Source organism: Malus sylvestris, chromosome 10, assembly GCF_916048215.2.
Source record: "Malus sylvestris chromosome 10, drMalSylv7.2, whole genome shotgun sequence".
Lineage (NCBI taxonomy): Eukaryota > Viridiplantae > Streptophyta > Magnoliopsida > Rosales > Rosaceae > Malus > Malus sylvestris.
Window position 1 is genome coordinate 18649475 of NC_062269.1, and position 22313 is coordinate 18671787.

At 39.9% G+C, this 22313-nt stretch overlaps 1 protein-coding gene across 1 annotated transcript; it reads left to right on the forward strand.

The window, feature by feature from the left end:
- The first annotated feature begins 2845 nt into the window (after positions 1-2845).
- Positions 2846-4885, forward strand: LOC126585257 (uncharacterized). The gene is made up of 2 exons (XM_050249661.1): positions 2846-3231; positions 4459-4885. Exons 1-2 carry the CDS (start codon positions 2926-2928, stop codon positions 4573-4575), a joined length of 423 nt encoding a protein of 140 aa, XP_050105618.1. The 5' UTR covers positions 2846-2925; the 3' UTR covers positions 4576-4885.
- Positions 4886-22313: the final 17428 nt, after the last annotated feature.

Sequence of the window (22313 nt, forward strand, 5' to 3'; positions counted from 1 at the left end):
TGATGTTTATGTATGAATGTGTTGGAATGTATAATGTTTATGTTGATTGATATGAGTGATGCTTATGAATGTTTTGCTATGCATGAAGAAATCCATGCTTTTGATATGTGAACCATGTTGGTTGTAACACTTAGTATCACATACTTTATGTCAAAGTACGCATGTTGAAGCTCTGAGTTGGAATATAAGGGTAGGTCAGCGTAGACCAAGTGTTCCAGTGCTAGGAACGTAAAAGACTCAAAAGAAGTTGTCTGAATTCCCTATTCTTTAAATATTTGCCGAATGGCTTGTGTGACAAAAAATCTCAAGCGATTGAGAGTCAAAACATTTGTAATGTGTATGCCTTCTTATAATAGCATTTCCTTCAGTACCTAGTCTTCCACTTTGAAATAGTAAGGCTTGGCCCCATAGTCATAACAGTCAACGATACGTTCACCCCTGGTTGTCTTGATACGAACTTTTATCCCTCTTGTTATAATGGGCTTGCTGAGAGTAAAAATCCTTCCTCTTACCAAGAGACAGATACGTTTGGTGACTTAGCGAGTAGCTAAATGAGGCAGGAGATGATGCAATGGATGTCTGAATGACCAATATCTTCTCACTTGGTAGAACTTGACTTCCACTTCCCATTTGTTGATAGGGGTTAACCATATTGGGGTTCCCTTGGTATGTCCTTGCTTCGGCGGAGGCGTCATTGTAAACCTGTGCCACCACCCCAGATTAAGTCTTCCAAGTGTTGGCATTGATCATGTACTTGAAGAAACAATCTCGTAGGCCTTCCATGAAGGCCTTGAGGGCGATCTTGTCATCTACCTCAGTGCAGCGAGAATACTCATGGCTGAAGCAATCGGCATACTCTCATAGTGACTCGTCCGGCTTCTGACGAATAGTGTACAAATCATCTGCAAAATGCAAGTGATCGGTCTGGAAGATGTGTTGAGAGACAAACAGTTTTCTCAATTCCTCAAATGAGTCTACTGTCTCAGGTCGAAGATGGCAATACCAGTTTAGAGCTCCGTTAGAGAAGGTGGAGGGGAAGAAAAGACATCGCTCTTCGTCAGTGTGCATCTGATATACCATGGTGGACTTAAAGAGATTAAGGTGTTTAATTGGGTCATTCCTTCCAGTATAGAGTTGTAAACCAATCTTTTGTTTTGTCTTCGCTTGAAGGGGGTGTCGAGGATCCTTCTTGTGAGAGGGCCAGGCCTGGGTTGGTTCCAGTCAGGTATCTCGGCCTAACGTTCGGCCTTCAACTTGTTTACTTCCTCAAGGAGCTGTAGGACAAGAGGGTCCTGAGTGGAGTCATGTACCACTGGAATTTTCTTTCGTAAGTCTCCATCGCTTCTTGGAAGTAGGAAAGTTTAAGAAATGGCGTGTGGTTTTTTCTTAGACTCGCCGTACTGACTTCTAGGGCGAGTCTGTCGGAATACCTCAGAGTCCCCCGTACCTTCATCTTCCTCTAGGACCTGTTGTTCCTTCCCTAGATTGGCAGTTGGCCTGGGTCGTGGAAGGGGACTGAGTCTTTCAGAAACTCTTGGGTCATTGATCTTCGAGCATATGTGGAGGAGATTCTCTCGACGTTGCTTTAGGAAGTCTCAGCAGTTACGATAAACAGCTTTCGATCCTTCCAACCCTTCTGCAAGAAGGTGTTTTCCTCCACTTCTTCTACTTCAGGTCGAAGCATATAGGTTGAGAGAAGTCTCATGTTGATCAATGTTTTGATGATTAGCTCGCTCCTCATCAGGGATACCCATGTCGAAGGGAGGTGACCCTCCGTGTTGGGGGGCACCCAGATGATGGTTGATGTCCACAGGGGCAACGAGCTCGCGTGTTTGAGTACGCCTAGTTTCGTGGAGCGTCTCAAAGAGCTTCTCATATTGCTCCTAGAAGACCTCATTCTTCATTGCTATCTTGTTGTTCTGAGCTTCTAGCTCATCGTCTTTAGCTTGAAGAGCAACCCTCTTTCCTTCCTTCTTTCGTTGCTTCACACTAGGTGCAAAAGGGGTGTCATTCTGTGTGCTGTGGCTTCATTCGCTCCCCATGTTGGAGAGGGATGTTTGGTTAAAAGAGAGTGTACGAATGGTGGAAACCAGTTTGGCAAAACTGAAGAGAATGGGAATAAGTGTCGTTCCCACAGACGACGCCAAATGTTGATGCACAAAATCTGTGAGGACTTTGGTACAATAGAAAGTGTTAAGTTTGTGACCTTGGCTAGATTGCTCCAGTCACTAGTGTGGATAAATATGTAAATGTTTAGGGACAGGGAAGCAAACACAAGATGTACGTGGTTCACCCAGATTAGCTACGTCCACGGAGTAGAGGAGTTCTCATTAATTGTGAAGGGTTTACACAAGTACATAGGTTCAAGCTCTCTTTTAGTGAGTACTAGTGAATGATTTAGTACAAATGACATTAGGAAATATTGTGAGAGAATGATCTCTATTTATAGAAGAGAGTTTCTAGTTTCATTCTGACATTGACACGTGTCGTGTTGTGATTGGCTTCTGACGTTAACACGTGTCGCACTATGATTGGCTTCTGATGTCGACATGTGTCGCATTGTGATTGGCCTCCTGGTTGGAGGGAAACTCTTATGGGTCCTTGACGTTATAACGTTGACCGGTGCTCAGTAGTTTTGGAATTGGTCAAGTATGGTACAAAAATAGTTCAAATTTATCTTTGGCGAAAATCGAACCTAATACTTGTTACTTACAAGTAAAGATGAATACTACGTAGTACTGGGTGATTGCAAGTAGTACTGGGTGATTGCAATTACAGAAAATTAAAAAAGAAAATTTATTCAAATTGAAGGTCAAATAAAGACGAGCCAAGATAAAAGGGAATAAGGCGGGCTCAGAATACTCACTCTCCACTCTACAAGACTACCAATTCTCAAAACGCTATCCCTTAAGCAGACTAAACGACATGGCGGCGACCACAGGCCTCATCTCCTCCACCTTCTTCTCCGGCGAGACGTCGTCGTTCGTCATCCTTACTTTCTCCTCCTCGTCCTCCTCCCTCAGGTTCGCCCCCGCTAACCTGCGCATGGTGCGCATCCCAACCCTTGCCACTGCCTCGAAGCCGGCCACCACCACCCCCCGCGAGCCCCGCGGCATCATGAAGCCACGCAAAGTCTCGCCCGAGATGCAAGCCCTTGTGGGTGCCCCTGAGATTTCTCGCACCCAAGCTCTGAAGCAGATTTGGGCCCACATTAAGCAGAACAATCTTCAGGTTTACTTTGAATTTTTGTTTTTGTTTTTGTTTTTTTTTTTTAAAGTTTGCATTTTTTTCACTTTGTGGTTGAATTTTTTAAAACCCTTTTGTCCATTTGGGGTTTAATTGGTAAAATTATTATTTTTTAGAGAAGACAAGTGTGGATAAGGTTATGTTGGTATGCAATGAAATGTAGGTTTTCTTGTTTTTGTGCTGAAATTGCTTGCTGTTGTGAATGTGAGTGGATTTTTGTTCGGACAAGGTTACGGCGGCATAGATAAAATGTGGATTTTTAAAAATTGGTTTGCTTACAATAAGTTTTTCAACCGGTTTAAGCTCAAATTCTTGGATGCCTTGTGCTTATTTGAACTTGGAATGGACTATCTTGATGTGTACGAGAATTGGGTTTTTTTATTTCTGGATTCGAGAGTTTATTTCTGCCGTGTGTTTAGGCGGGTTTATCCTGTCGCTATTTTGTGGGGTTTTACATGTAGGATTTAGGCAATGTTTGAACGGAAAATGAGGAGTGCTGTTATAGCTTAGGTTGGTACTCAGGGTTTCTGGGGTTTGCTATGCTTGTTATTCTGTTTAGATAGGACTGGATAAGGCTGTTCTAATGTGATATGTGAGGAAGTTTATTATTTTATTCTTAAATCTTTCTCTATGTTGTTTTCTGGATGCTTTTATATTTGTTGGAGTTCAGTGTTTCTAGACTGATAGTTGTGTTAGTTAGCAGCACTTGTGGAAGTTGTTTGAACTTTTGGGTGACTGGAATTATATACTACCTTTACTTTTTCTTTCCACACAGTATTTCGTATATTTCAAGTTTTCTTCCGTAGTACTAGTAGGATGGTGGTGTTGCTCGGGTTTGGTTTATATATGTAAAAGAGGACAAATATTTAATTTTTCCCCATTTCCATTCTGAATCTGGTGTTTCATGTACTGGTTATACAGTTTAATTCCTTTCTTGTGACTATCTAAAGACTCTATTGGAGGCTACATATATATATATAGTACTTAGGATTCAAATAATAGATGTTTCCCAAGTTCGTTTAGGGGTGCGATAAAGTGAGTGTACTTGCTTGTGGTTTTGATTCCTATTGTGAACCTTTGATTAGGGTTGTGTTCTGTTTTATTAATGTTAAACTATATTATTATCTCCCCGTATGCTGCTTATAATGTCTACGTTTTGTGTTAACTGCCTTTAAGTTTTGCTGACTTTGTCCTTTGATATCATTCTTATAGGACCCCCAAAACAAGAGGATCATAGTCTGTGATGAGAAGCTGAAGCAGATCTTTGCCGGGAAGGACCGTGTTGGATTTCTTGAGGTTGCTGGATTGATCACCCCCCATTTCCTTTGAATGAACCTTACGTCGGAGGAAAGAATTTGGAACTGCAGATCATTAAAGAAGCAAAATGTTTTTGTATGTGGGGGTTGTGTTTTGGTACTGGTGAAAAGTCATGCTTCTGCATTGTGCTTCTCTAAGTGTTTGGTTTTTGTACTTAAGGAACTTTAGCTATAGTTAGAGTTTTGCTTTTGGATTCCTTTTTATGTGGTAGGCTTTCTATATTAAGCAATGTCACTTCTGGGTCTGCATTGCTTAAAAAGCTTTAAATTTTGTGGAACTATTGGGGTCCAAGAGTTTTAATTTATGCTGTTATATTTCGTCATAGAGTGGCTAGTACTCGGATAAGGACTTACATGTAATAGAGGTCACGCCACGTAGCTTTTTGGTCAAATAATGCATTGTCATGTGTAAGATTTTCTCCACGTGATAAAACATTATTGGACAGGGACACCATGGTGGCAGTGAATGCTCTCCAGTACTTGGGGCAAAATGTGGTTCTATTTGAATATAAGACTTAAACATGAGGCTTTTTTTTTTCATTGAAATTAACCTCCATATAAAATTTTAAAAAAAAGGAAAGAGGAAACTCCATCCCTTTCCTAAACCCTAAACCTCGCCCAATCATCGGGCCATGGCACTTAAGGGATTGAGAACATCTCTAGATCTCACACTTTGGGCTCAACCGACCCAACAATCCGGACCATTCAAGAGAAAGAGAGATGAGGGTGTGGTTTTATGTGTGAAGTGGGCAAGTGGGATGAGACTAATGGGGGTTGCAAGATTTCTGTCGACAAGTACGTGTGAGATCTGGAGGTGATCTCAATCTCCACTTGAGATAAGGTTCATAAGCAATTATTTCAAGAGTAAATTGTGGTTTACCCTCGTGACATCTCCTATCCCAAAATCCAAGTCCAATCTCATCTGGCTAGCCAAACGTGCTATGAGAGTGATAGTTTGGAAAGGGGAAGAGAGATGGCTGTCACCCTCCCCCCACCCCCACACGCCACTGCCAACCACCAAAGTATTCTAACCCTCACACTCAGGGATCTCCCAATTTTCATTGAATTTTTTTGTTTAATAGTTTTACAAAAATGTTATTTATCATCTAGTTGTACCATCATTACCATCTCTCTAATAAAGATGGGACCGACATGATTTGGCCACCACCCCGATTAATGCCTAGGCGTTTGAAAATTAAGAAAGGGCGCCTAGACTTGTTGAGGCACCCGTCTAGACTGCTTTGGCACCTGCCTAGTCCGCCCAGACCCGCCTAAACACCTGCTTAGGTTGCAACTCACTTAGACAGAAAATAGATAACTTTCATTTTGTATTTTTTTTTCTTTCAATAAATTGTAAGAGACTTGCTGAATAGTTAAATGAACACACATTATATGCTTGTTCTCCATGTTTTCATTATGTTCCAATACTCCATAATAATGTCATTCTATTTTGTAGTTTATGATGAAATTATATATATTTTAAGTATAAATAGACACTTATTTACACGAAATATAATTGATTTACTTAAATCCGTCTAGTCCCTAACCCGCCGTCCAACTAGTGCCTAGCATCTTTTAGAACCTTGTCTCTGTTAGAGAGATGGTATAAATAATGGTACAACTAGATGGTAAGTGTAGCATTACTCATAGTTTTATGAAGTGAATTTCCTCATTTGTATGTATGTTTAATGGGAAAATATAACGTGTCAAGATACAAGACTAATGATTTAAAAAGTGGTCGAGCTGAAAGACTACATAAGTTGGAGGACTAAACTGTAACCAGTGGCAACGTCAAGAATTGTCAATTGGGGGGGGGGCAGGGAAGAGTACCAAAATTTAAAACCGTATATGATTAAAAAAAAAACGTAGCCAACCTTTTAGATATAGACAATATTAATTTTGTTCATTATTTATCAATACAAACATGTTACAATTGTTGGCAACGAGGTTTCATGCTATGAAAACATCACATATAGGTTCATTACAATAAGAGAAAAAAAAAATCTTTCTCTTTTAAAATCTTGAGGATAAAATTGGGCAAAGAAAACTATGTTTTTGTTGGTCAAATGCAAAGTTATTCACCCGGCTCAAATATGCCATACAAAAAAGCAACTCGGTGTTTACCTTATTCAAGCGATCATTCAATTCTTTGAGTTGAATATGAAGCATTTGAAAATAGATCATTCAATTCTTTGAGTTGAATATGAAGCATTTGAAAATAGAGTCACACGATAGTAATGGAAGTTTGTGAGTCTTGGTGTCACATCCTAGTCCACATAGTAAGATATTGTCCGCTTTGGGCCACGCCCTCATGGATTTGTCCTTGGGTTTCCACCCAAAACGCATCTTACTCTAGGTAGGTGGGCATGTACATATAAGGCACATCACCTCCTCTCCCCCGGGCGATGTGAGATCTTACAATCCACCCCCTTAGGGGCCCGACGCCCTCGTCAGCATACTTCAGGCCAGGGAGTGGCTTTGATACCAAATTGTCACATCCCAGTCCGTATGGTAAGATATTGTCCGCTTTGGGCCACGCCCTCACGGATTTGTTTTTGGGTTTCCACCCAAAACGCGTCTTACTATAAGGAGATGGGCATGTACATATAAGGCACATCACCTCCTCTCCCCCAAGCGATGTGGGATCTTACATAAAATATGTACATGCCCACCTCCTAATCGTTGAGAGGTGATGCTTTTGAAGACTTGAAGACTTGGAGCTTTATACTTTCATTTTCCGGGTACGAAATGCAAATTTTATATATTAAGAACATAATCATTTTTCTCACAAAATTTTTGTACATCATAAAACAAGTCTTCAAAATCATCACCTCTCAAAGATTTAAAAAAAAAAGATAAAATAATTTAAATTCTGGAAATGAAAAATGAGATCCATTCCGCTCAAAGAAGGATGAAGAAGAGATTTTGGAACCCAAAGTTCCTTATCTAAGTGTGATAGGCACTTTATTGTAACCGACATCTCCTTCGTTGTTGATCTTTGGCAAGATACAGTAATGTATCAACACGTAAACATTGGACTGGTGTTAAAGACATCTTTTGCTACCTTAAGGGTACAATGAATTTAGTTTTGTTCTATCCCTACGAATCCTCGAGAGGTGCTGTAACCCCCATCGATTCTTGAGTTGATTCCCACCTTGTTGGTTATGCTAACGCTAGGTACTTATCTGACCCGCACAAGGTGCGCTCTCAAATAGGTTACGTCTTTACCTTTGGAGGCATCGTAATATCTTGGAGGTCAACCAAACAGACCTTAGTTGCCACTTCGTCAAACTATGTTGAAATACTCGCCTTACATGAAGCTCCTTAGGAATGCTTATGGTTGAGAGCAATTGTGGGCCATATTCGAAGCACTTGCGATCTTTACCCTATCGTTGACGTCCCTACGACAATCTATGAAGATAACGCAACATGCATTGAACAGCTCAAGAAGAGTTGCATCAAAGGAGACAACACCAAGTACATTGCACCAAATTTTTTTTTGTCATCATCACAAAGTACACGCAAATCCGTCCCAAGACAACCTGGCCGACCTCTTCACCAAATCACTGTCAAATATGATGTTTCTGAAACTTGTTCAAGGAATAAGTATACGTGAACTTTCTGAGTTGTAACATTGTTAGTCCGTTTTGGAATTATGTCAATCTCAGGGGGAGTATCCCAAAGTATACTCGCTTGATCTTAATGTACTCTTTTTCCTACGATTAGGAGCATTTTTCCCTTTGAATTTTTGCTACCTAACGAGGTTTTGACGAGGCACCCATCCTGAGTTGGTCAAATCCCTAATGCACGTCCTGTAGACGTTTCATTTGACCTTGCACTTTCTCATGCACTTTTCCTTAGACTATGGGTTTTTGTCCTGCCTCAGGTTTTACCATAACCATTGGGTTTTTGTGAGACTTAGTTCCATATGCAAGTTCCTTTGTTTGAGACTAATGTGTTCCCATAATCAGTGTCGATGAGTAGACTGTTGTGCTTTGGCTAGTTAGTGCGAGATTTCGATTACAACCTCACCAAAATACGAACCCACAATTGAACAAAATAAATTAAAAGAAATAAAGACACTGAGAGATTTACAAGGTTCAGCAAAATCCTGCCTACGTCCCTAGAGAGATATTGCTCATTACTATGAGAATAACAAGTTTAAGACACACTTGAGTTAAATCAACATAACCCACACCCGAATCCCTTGTACACCCACTCATAGAATTTTCCTAAGAGCTCACTTTACCCCAAGAGTTGCTCACTCTCACTCACTGTTTTCTCTTCTTTGTGTTCTCCTCCGGATGCTTATACAATGCATGAATATTGCCTTAACTTATAGGCATACACCAGGAGTTATGCTAGCAACCAAGACCAAGAAAATCTTAAGTTCACATGTCATATTTAACACCCCTTTACTGTACCTAGCTTATAGAGTGCAACCCTTTTCTCCATTTTCCATTTAATGCATAGAAAAGAAAACATACACAATTGCATGCAAGCAAACACAAAGTCAAGACTTGCTTTCTTCCAACTTTGCTTGAGACAGTCACCATGTCTTCTCTTGAACGAAGACTTCCATGCCATAACTGAAAGCAAAACACAAATTCACAAATGGATGTTGCCATTTTCTTGTAGCATTCACAAAGTTATACACATGAAAAATTATTGCCAACTTATAAGTATATGAGCCAAACACAACAATCTCCGCCTTGGCGAATATACCATGCAAAAATCCTTGCATCCATCACCAAAGCCTTCATTGGCCTTACCAGCAAGGACACCCTGAATCAACCTTGTTGGTCTTATACCGATTCAGTCACTGCCAATGCATGTGCAACTGCTGCAAGCTAAAAATCACCATTTAGCTTCAGACAGGATCTTGACACATCCTCGTCTCCTCCAGCAGGATTTCCCCTTCTTCATTGTCTGCAACCTGGAAGCTTGTCAGCATGTTTGTTTTGAGCAACAACCTGTCGATCCAGACAAAATTCCCCACACTTCCTCCTTACTCAAGGCCATCTGATCACCTGTGAATTTCATAGCTCTACTTGCTGCAAAACCCCTGCAACACTTGAGTCTATACATCACAAGGAGAAGTGTTGCTTTGAGTACCTAGAGGGCATACTCAAAGTCTTTCGCCACAAACTTGCTACAACCAAGCCTTGCAATCATAGCACTGTGGACCCTTGCCTCCGGAACCAGATCTGAACCTGTTGTTTCTCTCAGATCCTTTTTCCAATTTTCTTCCACGATTCCAACCTGGAATGAAAGAAAAAACCCAACATTTAGAAACATTAAAGCTCATCCGACGAAAGTTCATATGAGGGCTTATGTCATAGGTAAAGAGTATCACTAAGGTAATGAAAAAATTAAATGGAATTTGTTAACAAAGTTTAAAAGATAATAAAATGGACGCCTCCCATGCCCAAATTACCTAAATATCAATTTTGATGGTTCAGTAATTAATCAAGGAGCTGCAGCTAGTTTTGTCATCCGAGACAACCATAAGAGTACGTTTGTTGCACCGGATTATCTCAAACTGAACTAGCTTCCGGACCTAAGCTGGACTAGCTTAGCTTGGACTAAGCAGGATAAGAATAGTGAAGTGTTTAGTGCAGTGTCAGACTAAGTCTCTGATTAAAATATTTTAGACCCATATTTTTGTTCATAGGTCAAGAAGAAATTACGAAACAAATGTAACACTCGATTGTACCACCATCCAGCAAAACCATTTCTATATAAAACTAAGCAATCAAAATGTCTTCCCTTACAACGAAGCAAGTCAGTCAATTCCATGTGCACTAGTGCTAATCCAATGAAAGGAAAAATGAATGAGAGAGGGGAAACCAATTTAATCAAACTGTTAGATGTTCCAACTAGAACAAATGAAAGATTCCAATACTACATTAACACAGTACACAGCAGAGCAAGGTAAACTGCTTAATTGTACATTCTACAATTTTTTACAATAAACTCTGGAAAATTGCTAACTGCCTCAATCATCCGAGCTATATTTACTCAATTCAAGAACTGCAACAGAAGCGCAACAATAAGATATTTCTACACCAAGATAGCAGCGAGTTCAAGATGGCGTATGTGACATGTCCCATATCCAAAGAATGCTTAGCATGCTATCAGAACCTTATCAACTATAACAGCCAAACTCATAGGTAAGATAGATTTCCTACTACAAAAAAAGAAAAGAAAAAAAGAATGCGAAATAGTAGGTGCTGAATTCATCATTTTTCTTTTCAAATAAAACTCTTCATGGTTTGAGTTACTCCACAAAGTTGATCCCAAAATACTTGACCATTGAAGACCAATGCCATAACACACTAATTTCCTCCACGTATGGAGACCAACATCACAACCCCAAGCATTCCTTCTTGGCTACATTCAATAGAATTTTCAGATTCATTCATACAAGGAAAACCAATAAAGACCAAAAGTTTAACACAAGAAGCAGATTGATACCATAGATTTGTAATGTTTCCACATGAGAAAAACCTGAAGAAGTATGATTGCACAATACTCTTTAACTTATTTAAGGACCTTCAATTGACCAATGATAACTGTGGTCTGAGTAACTTATTTAAGGACTTTAATTGGGTTTATCCACTTCTACAAAGGTAAGGCGCTGGTTAGCACACACGCATGATGGATTATGGTCAAAATCAACTAAGTAGCAAAAACAAAGCAAAAACCACAAATCAAGCCAAGTAATTGACCAAAAATTAATAAAATTAATCCAAATTAACATAATTTTATCAGACCCATTAACACGAACCTGATTAACAAGCTGGTGGGGCTAGAGAAGGGGGTCGATGCTGGAGCTGCAGGTCAAGGCTTTGCTGCCCTTTTTAGAGCTACATCACAAGTTTGAAATTGAAAAAAAAAAAAAAAACAGGAAATGAAATAAATTAACCTACTCAACTCCTCGGTGGTATTGAATCGAGGACGGCGAGCGTGAGATTTTCCTCGGAGGTGAATCGGAGGACAGCTAGAGTTGGACGGACAATGGTAAGAGCGTGATCTTCCTCAGTTCGAAATTTTGGGTTCAGGGTGAGGAGAGAGGGAGAGAGTGGTGGTGGGCTGGTGGTATGATCTCGTTGGAGTTGGTGAGTTGTGGTGTGATGGTGGTCGTCGGTGCTCAAGAGAATAGAGAACAGAAAGAGATAAGAGCACGATGAGGATGGAGCATACGAAGACAAAGCAGATGAGGTCTTAGCAATCCCATGGGTATAGAGGGGTCTCGCTATTATATCTGTGATTATCTTAGGGGTGTAGTCAAATCAGGATTTTAAAGGATTTTAAAAGACTTTAGAATTATGGTGTATTCAACTAGGAGTTTAAAAGATTTTAAAAGAATCCATTCAAATACAGGGGTAGTCAATTAAAGGCTTTTAAAAGACTTTAGAATCTTGATGTAGTCTACTGAGATTTTAAACGATTTTTATAGAGTCCACGCAAATCTATAGGTATTAAAAAGTTCATAAATTTTGAAGGATTTCTTTCAATAAAAGATTTTGTAGGATTTAAGAAGGAATTATAAGCATAACAAAATCCCACATCCACCCCTAGGAATTCTTTTCAACCCCCCTCGCTCTTTCTCTCTCTGTCTCCATTATGCAACTCGATCTTTCTTTCTCTCTCCATTTTCTTTCAGACATAGAACCTATCAATCTGATTTCTTTTCACGTTCATCTGTCACCATCCCAGTTGCAAACTTGAATTTTTTGAATTGTACAATAATTTTTGAATTTTTTATTTCCTTTATTTTGGACTGTGTAATAGTATTTCTTGTAATGCTTTGATGGGAAGTGTTAATAAATACTAGCAGTTCTTGTAATGATTATGCGTTCTATTTGAATGTGTTAATTTTTTACCATGTTAATTGAACTCTTGGAAATTACTACTAAGAATCTTATTGCCAATTCAAGCTTTTTGTTTTTTTTTTCGTGTAATCATGTTAGTGTAAGAGTGCAAGAATCTTCCAAAGCCTATTTATATTGGTAACTATACTTAGACTGAATAACACATTATGAACCAATCAATTGTTGAGGAAAAAATGTTAATTTTGAGGCATTTGATTTAAGAAGCACTACTTGTTTTGATTAGTTAACATTATTTTTTGTAAAGAAATCACAATTCAAATGAGAAAGGGATAGAAAAGACATATTTGATTGGTTTATATTTCCATATCAATATACATATGCTTATGTCTTTTTCAGATTGTGCACTGAGAAAAAAATTTATGTTGTATGATCAAAAAAGAAATCCTAAGAAATCCATACAAATCTATAGAAATATATAATAGAAATCCATAATAATCTGTCAAAATCCATATGGAATTGTAAATCTATTAAAATCCTTTGAAATCTCTCACTTAAAAAAATCCATTAAAATCCTCTGAAACCCAAAATGACTACACAGTTTAGCAATTAAATAAGCATTTTGATTAAGTTGTTTTGTAATTAGTTATGCCAGCTGGCCTTGAGAGTTTTGGGGAACCATATATGTAGCCACTTGTGAAAGGGAAGAAAGGACGACTATTCATAAAAGAAATATATTACAAAAAAAATACTTCTCTCTCTTTTTCTAGCTCTACTCTATAATCTTCCATCTGCCATTGTTACATACTTGCAGGTCTGAGGTAAGGTCCTGAGTTTGGATACAATTGGTATCATCCTGCTCGATCCTCGATTCCATCTTGTATGCCTTGTCACACTCCGACGACTCGTTTAATAGCCATGGATGCACGTCTCATTGTCGTTGAAGCTACCTTGGCGGACCTCCCCAACCTCATTCGAACTTCCATCGTCGCCGCGATCTCTGCTGACTTCTATGCTAAGTTAGCTTTCTTATTCGAGCAATTCCGACGTGAGCAGTCCTTTGTCAGTGGTGCCGGATCTTCCAATCCAACTTTATTCACCGCTGATCTCTGTGTTTTGGCGACTCCTCGAAACCCTCGTCGTGATCAATTTGAGCTCGGGGGCAGGCCGCCTAAACTTTAATGGCAGCAACGGGTGGATTTTCCCCGATTTTCAAATGGCGATGATCCTATCACTTGGATCTACAAGGCTGAGCAATATTTTGCTTGTTACAACCCTCCAGATCCACAAAAGGTCTTTACAGCCTCCTTCTACTTGGAAAATGAGGCGATGCAGTGGTTCAAATGGCGCAATTGCTTTTTCACTACTCCTACTTGGGAGGAATTTACCAGTGCACTTTGTAGGGAGTTTGGACCCTCTGAGTTCAAGGATTGTACTGAGTCATTATTTAAGTTGCGCCAAACAGGTACTCTGAAGGAATATGTGACTGAATTTCGTCGACTTGCAAATCGTGCTTTTGGTGTTGGTCATGTCTTCTTCAAGAGTTGTTTCCTTGGGGGTTTAAAAAGGGAATTGGTTTGTGATGTCAAATTATTGAGGCCTGCGTCCGTTCATGATGCAATCTATATAGTTATTCAGGTTGATGCTAAACTTTCTACGTTGTGTATCCACAATCGTAGAACTCTTCCTGCCACTAAGGTCACTCCACTACCCATCATGCCACATCGACCTAAAACTACCAATTTACCATATTGTAAGCTCATTCCTGAGAAAGTACAGAGAAAGAAAGATTAGGGGGAATGTTGGTTTTGCCCTGAGAAATGGGTCATGGGGCATAAATGCACACATAACAGTTGCTTTTGTTAGATGTGTGTGATGATAGGGAATTGTGTGAGGAGAATGATGAGTCTGTGCAAGCTGAGTTGCAAGGAATGACACTGAGTGAATGTGCATTTTATGGCATGAATGCTAAGCGTTTCCTACAAACTATGTTACATCCCGGCCTGGGGCGGACCACTTCCAGGGCCCGCTCCACCACCGTATTGTAAGCTCATGATGCAATCTATATAGTTATTCAGGTTGATGCTAAACTTTCTACGTTGTGTATCCACAATCGTAGAACTCTTCCTGCCACTAAGGTCACTCCACTACCCATCATGCCACATCGACCTAAAACTACCAATTTACCATATTGTAAGCTCATTCCTGAGAAAGTACAGAGAAAGAAAGATCAGGGGGAATGTTGGTTTTGCCCTGAGAAATGGGTCATGGGGCATAAATGCACACATAACAGTTGCTTTTGTTAGATGTGTGTGATGATAGGGAATTGTGTGAGGAGAATGATGAGTCTGTGCAAGCTGAGTTGCAAGGAATGACACTGAGTGAATGTGCATTTTATGGCATGAATGCTAAGCGTTTCCTACAAACTATGTTACATCCCGGCCTGGGGCGGACCACTTCCAGGGCCCGCTCCACCACCGTAGCACGATATTGTCCACTTTGGGCCCCGACCATGCCCTCACGGTTTTGTTTTTGAGAACTCACGAGCAACTTCCCAGTGGGTCACCCATCATGGGAGTGCTCTGGCTACCTTCTCGCTTAACTTCGGAGTTCCGATGGAACTCGAAGCCAGTAAGCTCACAAAAGGCCTTGTGCTAGGTAGGGATGGAAATATACATTTAAGGATCACATGTGTGTGATGATAGGGAATTGTGTGAGGAGAATGATGAGTCTGTGCAAGCTGAGTTGCAAGGAATGACACTGAGTGAATGTGCATTTTATGGCATGAATGCTAAGCGTTTCCTACAAACTATGTTACATCCCGGCCTGGGGCGGACCACTTCCAGGGCCCGCTCCACCACCGTAGCACGATATTGTCCGCTTTGGGCCCCGACCATGCCCTCACGGTTTTGTTTTTGAGAACTCACGAGCAACTTCCCAGTGGGTCACCTATCATGGGAGTGCTCTGGCTACCTTCTCGCTTAACTTCGGAGTTCCGATGGAACTCGAAGCCAGTAAGCTCACAAAAGGCCTTGTGCTAGGTAGGGATGGAAATATACATTTAAGGATCACTCCCTTGGGCGATGTGGGATGTTACAATCCACCCCCCTTAGGGACCCAACCTCCTCGTCGGCACACCACGGCTAGGGTTAGGTTCTGATACCATTTGTCACATCCCAGCCTTGGGCGAACCACTTCCAAGGCCCGCTCTACCACTGTAGCACGATATTATCCGCTTTGGGCCCCGACCACGCCCTCACGGTTTTGTTTTTAGGAACTCACGAGCAACTTCCCAGTGGGTCACCCATCATGCGAGTGCTCTAGCCGCTTTCTCGCTTAACTTCGGAGTTCCGATGGAACTCGAAGCCAGTGAGCTCATAAAAGGCCTCGTGCTAGGTAGGGATGGGAATATACATTTAAGGATCACTCCCCTGGGCGATGTGGGATGTTACAAACTATGAAGGTTTTAGGTAGTGTTAAGGGCAAACCCGTGTAAATCCTCCTCGACTCGGGTAATACCCACAACTTTATTAATTCTAGGTTCACTAAGAAATTGGGGTGGTCTTTACAAACAACCAAACCATTTGAAGTAATGATAGCAGATGAAGGCAAAATCAAAAGTCAGGGTTGTTGTAGACACATTTCGTTGGAATTGCGAGTATACCATTGTCACACTGATTTGTTTGCATTGCCTTTGGGCGGTTGTGACTTGGTGTTAGGAGTGCAATGGTTGTCTACTATGAGTCTTGTACTATGGGATTTTCAATTACTCACAATAGAGTTTCAAGTGGGCCAAAACAAGTTCAAATTGTCCCATAGTATACAACCACAGCTAGCTATCCAGGAAATGTCGTTGCACCAGCTCAACAAGGAATTCTACGATTCTAACTTAGGAGTTTTATTGTATTCATTGGAGTCTACACCAAAGAATACTAGCACTCTCAATGCTCAACAAATGGAAGAGTTACAAGCAGTCTTAATGAGATTTAATGCAGTGTTTTAGATTCCTTCACAGTTGCCTCCACATAGAGCACATGATCACAAAATCATGCTTCTCTAAGGGTCTAAGCCTTCAAGCATTAGGCCTTACCATTATGGCCCTGCACAGAAAGATGAAATAGAGAAAGCAGTGCAGGAACTTCTAAAATCAAGGTTCATCAGACCTAGTCACAACCCATTCTTGTTCCTTGTCCTGTTGGTAAAGAAAAAGGAAGGGACATGGAGGTTATGCATGGACTACAGGGAATTGAATAGACTCACAGTCAAGGATAAGTATCTTATTCCATTGATTGATGATCTTTTGGATGAATTATATGGAGCTCACTATTTCTCAAAGCTTGATCTAAGGTCAGGCTATCACCAAATTCGAATGCATAAGGATGACATTGAAAAAACAGCTTTTAGAATTCATGAGGGCCATTATGAGTTCCTGGTTATGCCTTTTGGCCTCACTAATGCCCCTGCAACATTTCAAAGCATCATGAATGACATTTTTAAACCTTACTTACGAAAGTTTATCCTTGTGTTCTTCGATGACATATTGATATATAGTCAGTCGTGGGAGGAGCACCTAGTGCATTTGGAAAAAAACTCTAGAATTATTGCAACAACATAAACTGTTTGTCAAGAAACAAAAGTGTTCTTTTGGGCAACACCAAGTGGAATACCTTGGCCATATAGTATCCAATAAGGGAGTCTCTACGGATCCTGCAAAAATCCAAGCTATATTGGAGTGGCCTGCTCCTAAGAATGTGAAGGAGTTAAGGGGATTTTTGGGGTTAACAGGCTACTACAGAAAATTTCTACCTGGATATGGCAAAATCTGCCAGCCTTTGTAAAAACTCACTGGAAGTGAGGGGTTCTTGTGGTCAGAAGCAACTAAGGCAGCTTTCCAGAAATTAAAGCAAGCCATAACTTCACCCCAATTGCTAGCTTTACCCAACTTTGCAGAACCATTTATAGTTGAGTGTGATGCTTTTGGTTTAGGTATTGGAGTAGTTTTGCAGCAAATGGGAGGCCTATTGATTTTTCCAGCCAAGATTTAGGTCCAAGAAATCAGGCATTGTCAACTTATGAAAGGGAGCTAATTGCCATCGTTTATGCAGTAAAAAAATGGCAAAACTACTTACAAGGGCACCATTTCATTATCAAAATAGACCATAACAGTTTGAAATATTTCTTGATTATGAGGTGCAATATAAACATGGCAAGGAAAACATTGTGGCAGATGCTCTCTCTCGGGTTCTAGGGTCACCACCTATTTATGAGCTACCTTTAGAGGAGAAGGGAGAATTACTGGCTATTACTTATCCCTATTTTGGGTGGTTGGATGACCTTAAGAGAGATTTAGAACAGGATCCGTGGGTTAGATCAAAGAGACAAGAAGTAGAGGTACAAGGTCAAGATCCAAGAACTACTATCAATGCTTCTAAGCATCATCTGGATAATGGCTTCTTGAAATACAAGCATAGGATTGTATTGGGAGTTTATTCTAGATGGAGGAGAAAAGTTTTCGAGGAGCATCACTCTACTCCCATAGCAGGTCATGAAGCGGTATTAAAGACTTACCAAAGACTGAAAATAGGCTTTTATTGGGTTGGGATGAAAAAAGATATAAAAGCTTGGGTGGCTGAATGCAGGACTTGTCAATAGAATAAGTATGAAACAATATCACCACCTGGGTTACTACAACCTCTTCCAATTCCACAGCAAGCCTGGACAGATATAACTATGGATTTCATTTGTGGATTGCCTTCATGCAAGGGGAAGTCAGTCATTTTAGTGGTGGTGGATAGACTCTTTAAGTATGGGCATTTCATAGCATTGGGGCACCCATACACTGCTAGCATGATAGCACAAGAATTTATGGAAAACATTTTCAAATTACATGGCATGCCACTGATCATAGTGAGTGACAAGGATCCCATTTTCCTTAGTGCCTTTTGGAGGGAGTTTTTTAAACTACAAGGATTGAAGTTATGCATGAGTTCGAGTTATCATCCACAAAGTGATGGACAGACGGAGGTTGTCAACAGATGTTTAGAAACCTATCTGAGATGCTTCACTAGCTGCCAACCCAAGAAGTGGCTCCAGTGGCTTCCTTGGGCTGAATGAAGTTACAACACTTCATTTCACACTCCCTCCAAGTTCACACCTTTCAAAATTGTATATGGCTACCCTCCTCCACATATTGCCTCTTATGAGCTTGGTTTTACTAAACTAGAGAGTTTTGAACAAGGACTGATGGCAAAAGACAAAATGTTGACAATGCTTAAAACTAACCTGATTATTGCTCAAAACAGAATGAAGGTGTAGGCAGATAAAAATAGGAGTGAAAGAACCTTTGAGGTGGGAGATTAGGTCTACTTGAAATTTATTCCCTACTAGTTGCAATCACTAGCAACTCATGCCTACCACAAACTTCACCCAAAATTCTATGGCCCCTTCGAAGTATTAGAGAAAGTTGGTAGTGTGGCTTACAAGCTAAAGCTTCCTGAGACCTCTAAGATAGATCTCATCTTCCATGTCAGTTGCTTGAAGAAACATGTGGGTCTAGATGTTAATCTTGTTTCACTATTACCACAAGTGACTAATGATGGACTACAAGCTCAAGAACCTGCAGCAGTGCTACAAAGAAGGGTCTACAAGAAGAACAATGCAGCTGGGGTTCAACTGCTCATTCAGTGGAAGGACAAGAATGCTGAAGAATCTACTTGGGAAGATTACGATGAGTTCACTGCAAAATTTCTAAGATTCTGAGCTTGAATCATAACACTCGCTAAGAACTCTTAGCGAATGAGTTTGTCAATGCGAGTCCCTTTTAGTCTCATTAAACATAATCCTAGTACATAACCAACACTAAATTGGACGAATTACTAGTCCAGTCTAGCCCAATGACACTTAGTGAGGGCAAACAAATGCCCCCCAAATGCCTTATTGTGGCTGGGATAAGAAGCTTGGGGAAAATACGTTTTCGTTTGCATAAGCTATTGGACTTAGAGATACTCTCATTATGGCTCGAAATCGAGGATTTTGGAATGTATTTGTTGAAGGTGACTCCAAGTTGGTCATTGATGTTATCGAAGGGAGATCTGGTATTCCATGGACGATCAAGAACAATATTATGGATATCAAAAGTTTGGCCACTATTTTTCAAAGCATCTCATGGAAGCATGTATTTAGGCAGGTTAACTTTCTTGCTCATGCAATTTCTAGTGTAGGATTCAGTAGTCCTAATATTCTTATTTGGGATTGCACTATTCCCTCTATTGCGATCTAAGCTCTAAACTTTGATTGTGGTGCAATTGGCTATATTCGGGGTTTTTCTATTAATTAAGTTTTCTTTTCTTGATAAAAAAAATACCCTTTCCAAATGAGTAGAGTTGCACAAAAACAACTACTATTCAGAGTGAATAGTAAAGGTAATTCAAGTGCTTTTTCCTTAACCTTGTCCTTGCCCTCCTAAAACGAATGGACTTGCTACGATAGATGAATTGAACTTCAACAAGTACTTAATGCAACTCATATATATATAATAAGTAAATGAAAAACAACATAACATAACTTTCTTTCTAATTTAAGCATTTATTTTTATTTGCCAAAAGTACTATGGTTTAGTGGTATTACTCTTCATATGTAAGTAAGAGATCTTAAGTTTGATTCTTGCCAGAGATGAATTTGACCCATTGTGAGGCTAAGCCAACCTTCCTCCCTTTTAGTGTAGATAATAATGTTTAGGGTAAATTACACAAAACTACTACAACTATAGGTTGAACCACAATCTCAAAGCTCATGTTTTAAAAATTACAATGTCATACCTCATCTTACGAATTTGTTACAATGTTACACCCCTGTTAACTTTTCTTCTAATTTTTGTATTAAATGTTAACGTGGCAAATGTTGGCCCATATTTTTGTTGATATACATGACTCTAGATCCTTGTCAGATCTTCTTTGTGAGGATCTTGAAGATCCGTGAATCGTGTTCATTCATCGTACATCGTGCAATCAGAAATCATTTTAAATATTTTATTTAAAAATAAACATAAACAGTATTTGACAAAAATGACTGTACAATGTACGATGAACGGACACGATTTACGGATACGAATCCCTAGGATCCTCACCAAAAGGATCCGGAGAGGATCCTGTTGGGATACAGGGAAAGAGATCCTCTTTGGATCTCTTCCACCAAGGCCACTGAATCAAGTGATCCAGGCCTTCCAAATTTCATCCAACGTCCCACTTGTTTTGACGCCTTAAAAGCTATGATAGTTTTTTGCCGTTTGATGAAATTTGGAAGACCTAGATCACTTAATCCAATGGCCTTGGTGGAAGAGATCCGGATAGGATCTCTTTCTAGGATATAGATGTAGAGTTTAAGCCACGTAGACCAAAAACTAATAAAAAATATTAAAAGGGTTGCGCTCTCTCTCCTCCCCACCTTCCTACTGTGCACAGTCCACACCTCATTCCTCTCTCTCCTCCGATCTTTGTTCTTCATCTTGATCAACCGTAATCAACCAAAAAAGGGAATTTTTTTAGGAGAACTAATGAAAAGGGCTTGAAAACTTTGAGTTTTAACGATAAGGACAAAATAAAGGGTAAAGTGAATAGTACATGATTGACTTTTTAGTGTAAAAATGTGGTTTTTCGTTAAAGTAAACAGTACCGGGAGATTTTCGTTAAAATTCCCAATTTTTTTCGTTTATCTCGCAAAATTCCTTGGAAATGAATGCCATTTTGCTTGGAAATGTCACACCACACCTCTCTACTCTCTCTCTCTCTCTCTTAAAAACTTGATCAGAGAAAAACCCACATCCCAAAATCCGGTTCCGAGCTCCAATGTCTAAGGACCCATCCCAAACTGACCTGGAAACCATGTCGTTCTTCCAAGCTTTCAAGAAGTTCAAGCGTTTGAAGTCGTTGGAGGCTTGGAATAGTCTATGAGGGTAATGGATTTTTTTCCAGTGTTGCGTGATTCTATGCACAGAGTTATGGCCAAAGGGTTTCGATTCCCAAGCCAATCAGAGTGGTTCATGTGGTTACAGAGTAAAAAATTAGGCTAGGGCCGGAGGATTGAGTTTGTGGGAGAAGAGGGTGGTGGGTAGGGATGGGCCAAATACCCATGGGTTTGGGTAAACGCGCTCACCTGCCCATTTAAAGTTCACGGTTATGGTTATGGGTAACCCTTTAGATGAACATACGGTTATATCGATAACTGTTTATCCGTGAAATTTAAATGGGCGTGTAACTCCTCAACCCAAAAATTTTATTTCGGAATTTACTTTAGTGGTAAGCCAAAAATGTCATTTTTAACCTTTATGCTAATATCCACTCTAACATTCTTTCTTTAACGGTTTTCCACAAAAATTTAATATCGTTTATTTATTGCTACATCTAACTTCTCATTAGACTGCCTACGTATGATTTGGAGGGATCAAGCCAATCGTAGTTCACAATTCATAACCATAGGTCAATGGAAAAAAAATAAAATAACAATTCAAAATAAATCACCGACATTATAGTCACTCATACATAAATCAAGACACCCGTTGTCCCAATGAGTCCACTAAGCTTCATGAAATGTCAACAACACTCCAAGATAAACGACACACTAGAAACTCAGTTTAGTTGACTACCAAAAAATAAATTAACCATCGATCAAGATCAAGAATAGGGTTCACAATCCTAGAAATCTAAACTGAAAAATCCGCCTATCAGATTTATGATCCGTAACTTCTCAACATCCACATTATTCATCTAGAACAACATATCAAAATTTCATTATGATCCAACAGCTGGATCTCCACCAATCGGCCATTCAAGTGGCGGTCAATGTTTGATTTTACAAACTTAGAAATCCAATTCGGGAAGATCCGTACATTGGATTTCCAATCTGTAAGTTCCTATTGTCC